This window comes from Callorhinchus milii, unplaced genomic scaffold (genome assembly GCF_018977255.1).
Source record: "Callorhinchus milii isolate IMCB2004 unplaced genomic scaffold, IMCB_Cmil_1.0 Scaffold7, whole genome shotgun sequence".
NCBI lineage: Eukaryota > Metazoa > Chordata > Chondrichthyes > Chimaeriformes > Callorhinchidae > Callorhinchus > Callorhinchus milii.
Window position 1 is genome coordinate 495,300 of NW_024704748.1, and position 12,155 is coordinate 507,454.

The following is a 12,155-nucleotide window of genomic DNA, read 5'->3' on the forward strand; positions in this document are numbered from 1 at the left end:
ATATTGGGGTGCTGTGCTATGATCCAGAGTCTGGATAAGGAAGAGTATACAGGTCATAAACATGAGAAGCTTTATCTTTTCGAGAGATATCAACATCTTTTGTTTTTAACTAAATACTTTGTTTTAAAAAAGCGAGGCATCAAAATATATTAAGTGTTGTTAATATTTTCTGTTTCTGGTTTACTGCTAATTACACAGTAGGGCACTTGTCAACAGATTTACTGAACAAGTAGAGGGTGTGTTTCAGTACTAGGAAGAAAGAGAGAGAGAGAGAGCATACCAAGTTAGCAAAATGAGATCAGACAAGCTGGAAGAGCTTGAGACCCAAAATTCCACCTAGTTTTAAACTACGAAACCGTTTTGTTAACATTTAAGACCACCCAGATATTTGGAAAAAAATTCCTTGTAGTCTTTCTTGGTATTCCAGTGTTCCATGTTCTTCCCGACATGATAGGTGGGAATGTATAAATGTAATTGTGTTGTGTTGTTCTTTAAAAAAACATGGAACTGTCTGGCCCCAATTGAGAATTTTTCCACTCTTCGATTTTTCCAGATGACGAGGTGTTTCGTGCTGATGCGGGTGGAATCTGTGGGCTCAGAGGTCTTCTCTCGGTGAGCTGGGAAGCGGCTGGAGGTGGTCATGTTGGTAGGTGATTGGGGAGGAAATGTGAATTTGCACAAGAGCTGGGAGCAAGAGGAAAGTGAATGCTCTTCTGCTGTCTCCAAGTGCAACCTTAGATTCCGTTCACTGACTTACTTACTTTATCAGAACGCAGTGGACGGCACTAAGTGAACGGAAACTAAGGATGATCTGGAGCTCGAGGTGGTTTGGATACAATAGAATACAATATAAAATTAAATTTCCACAACGCCTTTCATGTCGGGAGGATGTCCCAAGGTTCTGGACAGTCAGGGATTTGGACCTGAGCTGGGAGTCGGGTGGAGGGCAAGGGGAGGGGGGGGGTTGGAGAGTGTCGAAGAGGAGGGGTTCAAGATACGCCTTGAAGGAGGCAAGGAAAGGAACGCAGCAAAGGGAATGTGAGATAGAGTTCCATAAGGTGGGGGCAGAGAGGCTGAAGGTGCGACTGCCAATGGTGGGGCGGGTTAGGCTGGTTGGGGGAACGAGGAGCAGGCCAGAGCCTGCAGAGCAGAGGGGGTGGAAAGGATGCCATGAGTAGTTAGGAGAGCGCTGTTGAGGTTTCCACTGGATGACGTCTGTCTTCCCAATAGAACAAAAGCCCTTTTCTGCCTAGATACTGACTGTGGTGTACAATCCAGACTTGCACACACAATTAGATCATAAAGTCCTCTTTTGTCTCCTGAAGAGAATACCCTCAAAATCATTAAAACACGCAGAACTGGTCAGTCACACAGTCAGCCTGTGTGATGTGAGATTGGTAAGAGCAGAGGTTGGGGTGGAATGAGTGAGCTGAGGTGTATTTGAATGGGTAGATTGGTTTGGGTTGCAGTGGAGTACGTTGGTTCAGAGAGGAGGTGGATTGGGGAGAGGATAGATTGGGGTGAGGGTACATTGATTTCAAGTGGAGTGGATAGACTGTGTTGAGATGGGGTGGATTCATTAGGGTGAGTGGGTTGGTTGGGGGTTGTGTTGTGTTCATATAGATTAGATTTGGTTGCATTGGTTCAGATTGCACTGGTTACATTGGTGCAGGTTGGAATGAGTTGCATCGATGCAGGTTGGAGTGAGGTGCATTGGTGCAGGCAGCAGAAAATTACGTTGGTGCAGGCTGCAGTGTGTTGTACTGGTGCAGGTTTGGAGTGGGTTGCATCGACACAGGTCACAGTGGGTGCTTTGGTGCAGGTTACAGCGCGTTGCATTGGTCATGATGCAATGGGCCTCATTGGCGCAGGTTGGAGTGGGTTGCATTGATGTAAGTTGGAATGGACTGCATTGGCGCAGGTTGGAATGTACTGCATTGGCGCAAGTTGGACTCGAATGGATCAGGTTGGGTGGGGGTTGGGTTGACAGAGAGTGAACTGGGGATGGATTGAGTTGGGCAGGAGTGGGGTGGAAAGGTCCCATTTCCTGGGGACTCCTCTCCTTTTTCAGGTCCTGTTGTCAGAAGAAGGATCAGGACTAGAAACGCCGCTGTCCTTCTCCTCCCCTTGGCGGAGTGGCTGGGCTGCCGGCCAGGCAGAGTGGCTACCGAAACTTACAGCAAGGAGCGTTGGCGTTCTTCACCACGTAGAAGCCGATAGAGAGAGGAGGCACCACCAGGATGCGACCTGCCCGCAGTGTTTTGGGTTTCATCTCCGGGAACGTTTCATCATCGAGCAATGCCAGCAGCCGACCATTTAACTGCACCGACCTGGGAACACAACGAAAAGGCGCGTTAGTGTCTGTGACCGTACAGGAGTCGGAAAGGACTGAACACATGTACAAGGTAAAGGACTTCCCCTGCCTTCTTCACGTCAAAACTCCTCAAAGTGCTTCACAAATCATTACTGTCATGTGTTGGTAAATACAGTAGCTGTTTGCGAGAGCAAAGTTTGCAGAACCCCATTGGCGGTCGATTAGGCCTTTCAAACATCTCATCACCAGATTTTCAAACTCAAAGTTTTTTGTCGACAAACTCCGCAGCCAATAAACACAGACTAAATGCCCCACAAACAGTCAGGGAGTGAGCGACCAAACATATCTGTTGGGATTGTCGGCCAGGACACCAGCAGAGAGAGAAACTCCCTTCTCTTCTTCAATAGATTTGAGGGATCTTTAACGTCCACCTGAACAGGCACTGACAGGACCTCAATTTAAAGTCTTGTTTGAGGGAGTGGTCTTTGTGCAGCAGTCAATGTAAGACAGTAAAGCTCCACTGGGGAAAGCAATTGTTAAAGTGAAGCAGGGGAGGGGATTAGAGGCTACAGTGTGTGAGAAAAGCGATCCGTTAGGAGCTCAAAACACAGCCAGCGCAGTCAAAACACTGAGGGGCAGGTCAAGCAGGGCAAATAAACACAGAGCGGGAGAGAGAGGGATAAATATACAGAATAAATAAAAAGTAGTCACAATATCAAGATCTTTCCTGCCAGCAGCCAGCTTAGTAGCTGCAGGGCATTTGGTGATGTGGGGGTCAGTTATTTTCATAGCAAAGCTGCAATTTCTACCCAAACTGGACCTTGATTACTCAGGATACTCACTCCTGATCTGGGCTGCAGAGCTGGTTATGATCCTCACACTGGATCAACGACAATCGGTCAAAGTGCTTCATAGTAATCTTTGCACATGCATTTTGATATAACGCCTTTATCATGTCATTGAAATGCCTCAAAGCGCTTCACCAACTATACTGTAGAGTGAATTGACATCCTCGCCGGTCTCTCCAGCTCCACAAGATCAGCTCATTTAGACTCTGTCGCCCACATACTGACCCCGACCAAACCCCGTCCCCATATCTCCCCAGCTCTAGCCCAGGATTAACTCCCCATCGACAAACGGCTCGACTTCAAGATCCTCTCACGCGTGTTCAAATCCCTTCACTCTCTGACACCTCCCTCCCTCTCCAACCTCCTCACTCCCCAATCCACCACCTGGTACAGGACTCCTAAATTATTGGGGATAATTTAGGAGTCCTGTAGCTCAGTGGTTAGAGCACTCGCTTTGCAAGTGAGAGACCTGAGTTCAATTCCAGGCAGAGGGCGAAACCTTGGGCAAGTTTCCTTACTCCACACAGAGCCTAATAATAATCCCTCCAAAACCAAAAACAATAATAAATTGGTCATTTTCAATCTACGACTGTTTGTGGGACATTGCTGTGCGCAATTGGCTGCCGTGTTTGCCCACAAATATACAGTCAATTCACTTTACAGTGTGTTCTGTGAAGCGCTTTGGGACGTCCTCCCGACGTGAAAAGCGCTATATCAAATGCAAGGATTATTATTATTATTATTATAATTACCCCCCCGGGAAGGAAACTTGCCTAAGGCTTTACCCCGCCCATGTATTGAACCCCGGTCCCCTCACTTGCGAGGGAAGGCACGTCACAGGGAATCGCTGTTGAATGTGTTGGTAGGCAAACTCTCCAGACGTTCTTACACATTGGCAGTAAGCCACAAAGTGAAGTCCAACCTGTGGGATTGTTGGCCAGGAACCCGGGGCGAGGGAGGGGAAGCAGAAACTCCTTTGCCTTTTAATTTTAACATGCACCTGATCAGCCACAGACGGGACTCAGTTTAATATCTCACCTGAAGGGCGGTATCTCTGGTGACACAGCGCTCCTCCCAGTGCTCCATCAGCCTAGAGTCTGTGAGTTCAACGTCTGAATGTGCAGCTTGAACTCGCAAGTACCACGTGGGTTTGTATATAATTCCAGGAGAGAGTTCTGGATGAAGATTACCCCTTTGGTCCCTTTTATCTCCATACTATCATCTCGTTAGTGCATTGAGTTGTTATGTAAATAAAGTCTTGCCCACACCATGCCTTCTTGTAGTATATTGGTTAGAACACTCGCCTCTCAAGCGAGAGGACTTGGGTTCGATTCCTGGGCAGGGCAAAACATTAGGCAAGCTTCCTTACTCCTCACGCCTCTGTTTACTTAGCAGTAAGTAGGAACATGGTTGTTAGTGAATTGGCGGATCGCTTTTCCGGGGAAAGATATGATAATAATTTGGTTACTCAATCTACGACTGCTTGTGGGACATTGCTGTGCGCAATTGGCTGCCGCGTTTCACCCACAGAATACAAACAATTCACTTTATAGTACAGAATCATAGAATTATACAGCATAGAAGGAGGCCATTCGGCCCACTGTGTCTGTCCCAGCTCCTTGAAAAGAGCTTTCAAATCAATCCCACACTCTCCCTCCGCTCTCTCCCCATAGCCCTGCAAACTTGTCCTCCCCAAATAATTATCTATTTCTCTTAAAAGTTGTTATGGAATCGGCTTCCCCCAGCCTTTCAGGCAATGCATTCCAGATCCCAACAAACCACTGTGTGAAAACATTTCTCCTCACCTCGCCTGTGTTTCTTTTAACAACTATTTTAACTCGGTGTCCTCGGGTTACCGACCCTCCCGCCAGTGGGAATAGTTTCTCCTTGTTCACCCTATCAAAACTCCTAATAATCTTAAAATCTTCTATCAAGTCTCCTTTTAACCTTCTCTGCTCCAAGGAGAATAATCCTCGCTTCTCTACCTCTCCTGATAACTGAAGCCCCTCATTCCTGGTACCATCCTGGTCAATCTCCTTTGCTCCCTCTCCAATGTCTTGACATCCTTCCTGAAGTGTGGGGCCCAGAACTGAACACAGTCTCTCGCTGAGGCCTAACCAGTGTTTTATATAAAGGTTCATCATAACTTCCTGACTGTTGTACTCTATGCCCCTATTTATAAATAAGTATCCCGTATGCTTTTTTCACAGCTTTATCTGCCTGTCCGGCCACCTTCAAAGATTTACTATATGACTCCCAGGTCTCCCTATTCCTTCACTCCCTTTAAGATTGTCCCATCAGCTTATATTGCCTCATTTTTCCTCCGAAAGTTCATCACTTCCCATTTCTCCACATGTGTCTGCCCGTGTTACCAGTCTGGCTATGTTCATTTGCAGTCTGCTACTATCCTCCTCACTTTTTACTACTTTTCCTGGCTTAGTATCATCTGCAAACTTGGAACTTGTCCTCCCTGGACCCAAGTCCAGGTTATTTATATAGATCAAAAACAGCAGTGGTCCCAATACCGATCCCTGGGGGACACCACTGCACACTTCCCTCCAGTCAGAAAAACAACCGTTCACTACCACTCTCTGCTTTCTGTCTCCCAGCCACTGTCCTTTTAATATATTTGGTGAAGTGCTTTGAGTCGCAAAGATTGATCAGGCGCTACATCAAATGCAAGGATTATTATTATTCCTGATAACCCCATTCCAGCTGGATGCAAGGAAACACTTCCTGGCTGCTATCCTGAACTCTCCCTGTGGCTTCAGTCGGGTGCAGTTGCCGTGTGGTCCACTAGGAGGTGCCTGAGCTCTGAGTCAGAACGCAGTCAATATGCTGACAGACCTGAATGGGAGTTTATCAGGAATATTGAACCTGGGGGAATATCAAGGACTGATCTTGTTAAAATGTGTACAGATATATGAAAATAACTGATATTTAAGTGATTTCAGAACATGACCAAGCGTTGGAGAGATATTGATAATAATCCTTGCATTTGATATACCACCTTATCATGTCGTTGAGATGTCTCAAAGGCCTTCACAAAATTATATTGTAGAGCGAAGTGACTGTTATCTTGTGGACAAAATGCGGCGTCAGGTCCACACAACGTAAACAACCATGGAGTGAGTGTCTGATTTTATTTTGGGGATTGTTGGCCAGGATACCAGGATTTAACATCCACCTGAGCAGGCATGCGGGACTGGATATTGAACTGAATCACTCTAGATCTAGCGGAATGATGGCAATGATGAATGATGAAGCCCCTTTATAACATGGTTATTGGGGTGGAGGGAACTGTAAAATCCTGGACGCAATGGCCTATCAGAGCATTCACATCTTGATGTCAGTGATCACGTGCCTGGTGACGTCAATTCCCTCATTTAAAAGAAAATGGCCAATTTCTGGATCATGAGGTGCCCGCTGCCGCCACTTCCTGTGAGCCACAAGAAATGACATCAGTGGTAACTTGACCAATCTCAACTGGCAGGGAAGCCAGCTGGAGGGGCATGGGTCCTCAGTGAAGCCGAGTAATAATAATAATAATATAATGAATATAATGAGGAGGGACTGTTCTGAGTAACTACTTATTCACAAGATCACAAGGTCAGTTTGGTTGAAGAAGAGGCTTTCGCCCATCTGATCTCATCCTTCCAGAACACCCACCCTACCATCCCACCAGCACATCATCAAGCTGTGTTTTTTAATGAGTCCAGTGTCCTGGCCTCAACTACCCATCCTGGTAACTTGTGCCAGTCATTAATTGCCCTCTGGGCAAAGAAAAAGGTCCTGGTATCTGCCCTTTGCCAGTCTAAACCTGTTGGTCTACTGTTTTGGTGCATCCTAAAGTATTAGTTAAGAGATTACTTTTTCGATCGTATTTAAATGTTGTACACATCTACAAGGTGCCCTCTTTCAGTGGATTGTCTCACACCTAACGAGCCTTATCGTTTGTTTCTAACTGTTGCTCAAAGCGACATTTAGAGTCCTGTAGCTCAGCGGTTAGAGCACTCGCTTTGCAAGTGAGAGACCTGAGTTCAATTCCAGGCAGAGGGCGAAACCTTGGGCAAGTTTCCTTACTCCACACAGAGCCTAATAATAATCCCTCCAAAACCAAAACAATAATAAATTGGTCATTTTTAATCTATGACTGTTTGTGGGACATTGCTGTGCGCAATTGGCTGCCGCGTTCACCCACAAATATACAGTCAATTCACTCTACAATGTGTTCTGTGAAGCGCTCTGGGATGTCCTCCCGACGTGAAAAGCGCTATATCAAATGCAAGGATTATTATTATTATTATTGTCCTTCAGAAGAGATGTTAAACTGAGATCCCACCTTCCTATTCAGGTGGATGTTAAAGATCCCATGGCGCTATTCAAAAAGAGAAGGTAGTTTCTCTCCCTCAAATGAAGTTGGTCACTCACTCCACGGCTGTTTGTGGGAACGCTGCTGTGCGCATCTGCCTGCCATGTTTTGCCCACAAAATACACAGTCACTCCACTGTGAAGGGCTGTGAGACATCTCAACAGTGTGATAAGGCGTTGTATCAAATAGAAAGATTATTATTATATCAGTACAATACCTGTCTACAGATAACTCATGGAATGTGATATTCTTTTCATACATGCAAGTTCCAAGCAGTGAGGGAAGGTTTTTTGTCAGAGAGGCTGATGGCTGGAATGTTATTGTTTTATCGCTGACAGCGGGTGAAAGGTCCACGTTTCACACGAATGCTCAGTTCTCTGCTGAAGAGGTTACTCCCTCAGGTCAAATCCGATGGCCATGCTTTCCCCCTCCAGCCTCACTAGGCTCCAACTCAGGCACTGCGTGAAGCATGGTTCCAGATGCTTGTTAACATTCGAAGCTTCTGTGTCTTTTCTGATCGCTACCGTTGATTTATTTTCTTAAAATAAAACTAAATGTCATTACCCTCGTGTACGGGCTGTGGAGCTATTTGGCGTTGCGGGATATTTACACAGACTCTTTCCTCCTCTAAATCGTCCCATCCACACATCCCCACCCAACCCCTGCATTGTCCCCGACCCTCAGCTTGTCATCAGTCGGTCGTTCACTTCACAGCTGTTTGCGGGATGTTTACTTGTGCAAATTGACAGCCGTGTTTGAGCTAGAAAATGCACAAGGCTAGAGTTTGCAGTGAAGCTCTTTCGAGTGTGAAAAGTGTTGTATCAAATGTAAGGATGCAGGATTTGGAGGTGAGAGAGCTACCGACCGAGCCAGGCTTCCAATATCTCAACTTGTCACGCTCCCAACTGAGCCATTCACAGAACCTTGATCTGTCCTGAGAGATCTTATTTCTTAAATTGCCCTCAGGGCCCCTGAGCTAGGGCGTGCAGACTGCCTTTGGGGTGCAAATGAGGGAGGATGAATCGCCCTCTAGCAGCTAGTGATAGACTTGCTTGGTCGTGGGGCTCGGTGTTATCCTGGCAATAACAACTAGTTACATTTATTTTGCGTACATCAGAGCGCTTAACAGTGGTGTAGTTTGACACTGAGCCACCGAGTGAGGGGAGATGGGGGGAGGCAACTATAGGCGCTGTTGAAGAGAAAAATCTTCAGGTGTGATCTGAAGACAGGTGAAGACGCATTGAGTCAAGGAATTCCAGAGCTTCAGGTTGTAGTGGCTGAAGGTGGAGCGGAGGAGGATGAGCGACGTGCAGGAAGCCGGAGCCAGCTGAGCGAATGTGACGGTTTGAGGAGTGGGGGTGTGAGCAGGTTGGAGAGATCGGGAGATCTCGGATGTGAAGTGATTTGTCGGCACAGGGACATGTGAGTGACAGACGGGGAAGAGATGGAGTGATTTGGATTTATGCCAAACGAGTTTGTTATGAAGTTTGGAATCTCACGTTAAATATTTACACTGCTCAAAAGTTCAACACGTAGAACAAAACGAGGTTAATGATGGATGGAGCTGGACTTGGACTGGGAGTAATGGTGGGTTAAGCAGCCCTGCTTTTGTCTGTGGAATAGGAGGGGCGGGAGCTGGTGTATAAACACAGGCACGGGCTGGTTGGATCAAATGCCTCGAATCTATGCGACTCCCTGCCTCAGCCCTTTTGTCTTGTCCCCTTTTTGCCCATCCTCAAATTATACCTGAAGACGGTCTCATTGGTCATCTCCCCTCTCTTCCCAGCTTGGGGTCATACCACAACGCTGTGAATCACTTCGAGACAGGGTGCTATATAAATGCAAGTTGTTGTTGTTCCCACACCATTTGTCTCTAATGTGACTCTGTTATTCTCTGTCACACAATAAGAGGACGCATTACTCATTCCTCCTGTGTCTCTTACACACAATAACATTTCCACAAACAGCCATGAAGTAAATGATCAATTTATTTTATCTGAGGGCATTGTTGGCCAGGACATTGAGAGAAGAGAAACCGCCTTCTTGTTTTCGAATAGAGCCACAAACAGCCAAGGAGACAACTGACTAATTTACCCGAGCTTCAGAGGTCCTGTCTCCCTGTTCAGGTGCATGTTAAAGATCCCTCAGCGCTATTCAAAAAGAGAAGCGAGTTTCTCTCTCCCAGTGTCCTGGCCAACAATCCCCCAAATAAAATTGGTCACTCACTCCATAGCTCTTGTCAAGACATCTCAAAGCACTTCACAGGATTTACTATAAAATGGAGTGACTGTATTTTGTGGGCAATGAAAAAACAGAAGCGATGGGGTTTGACTGAGTTTGGTCTCTGGAGATGGAAGGGGGGGGGGGTTAGGGATTAAGAGATTGCAGTCCGGAACTTTTCAAAGGCGTCTTGATCCAGATATTGGATTTGCGGCAGGGAATGGTAATGGTGAGTGTGCAAAATATACTTTAAATGAATCTGTCAAATGCTCTTTGATGCTTTCTTTGGGAAAGCTCAATGCTCCCCCAGGCTCCTGAACCATCACCCAAGGCTAGCCAATCGCAATGATTCCAGTCTCCTCCCAGACTGGTACATCACTGTGACTAAACACATTGGTTCTGGCTCTTTCCCGACTTAAATGCTCACCCGCGCTCCCCCACACCGTCTCCCCATTGCCCCTTCTGATTCCACAAGTTTGCACTGTTGCCTCGTCCCTTGAACCGATACATCAGTCGCACACTCGCTTTCACTCTCCATGTCTCAGGTTCCAGTCAAGAGCAGTATTGGCTCCATTCGCATTAATTCTAAACATCCAGCTATGGTGCTGAGCATTGGGTTTAACCCCAGAGGGCAGACGCAGGCTATGGCTCGCTCCATATCTCTGACATCTCCCCCACCTCAACAACAACAACAACAAGATTCCATTTATAGAGCGCCTTTCACGGCGGGAGGACGTCCCAAGGCGCTGGACAGTTGGGTCAGGACCCGAGCAGGGGGGAAATGGTCAGGGTGAGGGGAGGGAGCGAGGAGGGGGTAGAGAGTCGAGAGGGGAGCTGAAGGCATGGTCAAAGAGAAAGGTCTTGAATTCGATCCTCTGGGGGATGGGGAGCCAGTGGAGGGGAGCGAGGGCGAGGGCGAGGGTGGGAGTGATGTGGTCGCGGTGTCTGGTGCGGGACAGTACACGAGCTGCAGAGTTCTGAATGACCTGCAGTGTGGAGGGAGGTGGCGGGAAGGCCGGCGAGGAGAGCGTTCCCATAGTCCAGCCTTGAGGTGATAAAGGCGTGGACCAGAGTTTCAGCCGCGTGAGGGGTGAGGTAGTGCCGTAGTCTGGCGATGTTCCGGAGGTGATGGAAGGCGGTGCCAGTTGTGGCGCGGATATGAGGGAGAAAGGACAGCTCAGGGTCGAGGGGAACCCCGAGGTTCCTGATGGCTTTGAGAGGTGGAGAGTGCGGCCTTGGATGCTGATGCTGTCAGCGCCTGAGGTGCGGAGGCGCACAATCAGGAGGGCCTCAGTTTTACGCACGTTGAGCTGAAGAAAGTTGTCTCTCGTCCAGGACTCAATGTCGGACAGACAGCTGTCAGGACATCGGGGGTCGTGGAGTTGAGGGTAGAGGAGGAAAGGTAGAGTTGGGTGTTATCCGCATACATGTGGAAGTTAACTCCATGTCTGTGGATGATGTCACCGAGGGGGAGCATATAGAGGGTGAAGAGGAGGGGACCGAGGACAGAGCCCTGAGGGACACCGCACTTCGCCCTCCCTCAAAGGCAAGGATTATTATTTTTATTGTTGTCTCATCCTTCCTTGAGATGAAACGTTAAACTGAGGTCCCATCTGCCTGTTTATGTGGATGTAAAAGAACCCATGGCACTGTTTGAAAGGAAGAGGGAGTTTCTCTCTCCCAGTGTCCTGGCCAACAATTCCCCAAATTAAAACTCCAAGGCTGTTTTTGGGACACTACTGCAAATTCGACTGCTGCACTTCACCACAAAATATAGTCAATTCACTTTACGGTTTATTCTGTGAAGCTCTTTGAGACGTCTCAGTGATGTGATAATAATAATCCATGCATTTGATATAATAATAATCCTTGCATCTGATATAGCACTTTTAATATCTTCTAGGCATCTCAAAGTGCTTCACAGAATATACTGTGTGGGCGAACGTAGCAGCCAATTGTGCACAACATTGTCCCCCAAACAGTTGTAACCAAATTATTATTTTTTAAAAATCTTTTTTTGAAGGGATTATTATCCAAGAAAAAGAAATCAACCAATCGACTAACAACCTTAGTACCTTTGGAAGAATAAGGCTGCTATCTTCAGGGGGTGGTGGGGTGGGACGGGTGGAGAAGAAGAGTCAAATCCTTTGCGTGACAAAAAGCGATTGATGAGACAGCCCTCTTTGCTAAAAATTATTGTGGGGGTATGGGTTGGGTTATTTGGCTGCTTCTGGGATTACTTTAAATATTGCTCAACCCCAGCTGAGAACAGAATTCCCAAGTGACATTCACAGTGCCAAGATTTACTAGCACCGTAACTGACATGCTCTGACATCAGAAAGCCCACTGGAAATCTCGAGACATTACCTGCTATTCATAAACCAGTCATTCAGTTCTCCTC

The 12,155-nt window shown here is 47.0% G+C and overlaps 1 protein-coding gene across 1 annotated transcript in view; it reads right to left on the minus strand.

Moving 5' to 3' along the window:
* Positions 1–1,065: 1,065 nt before the first annotated feature.
* LOC103188922 (heparanase 2) overlaps positions 1,066–12,155 on the minus strand; it is a 43,957-nt gene continuing 32,867 nt past the window's right edge. The window contains exon 10 of the mRNA XM_042336786.1: positions 1,066–2,330. Coding sequence (XP_042192720.1) covers positions 2,165–2,330 — 166 coding nt within the window. The 3' untranslated portion in view covers positions 1,066–2,164. The remainder of the gene's footprint in view (positions 2,331–12,155) is intronic.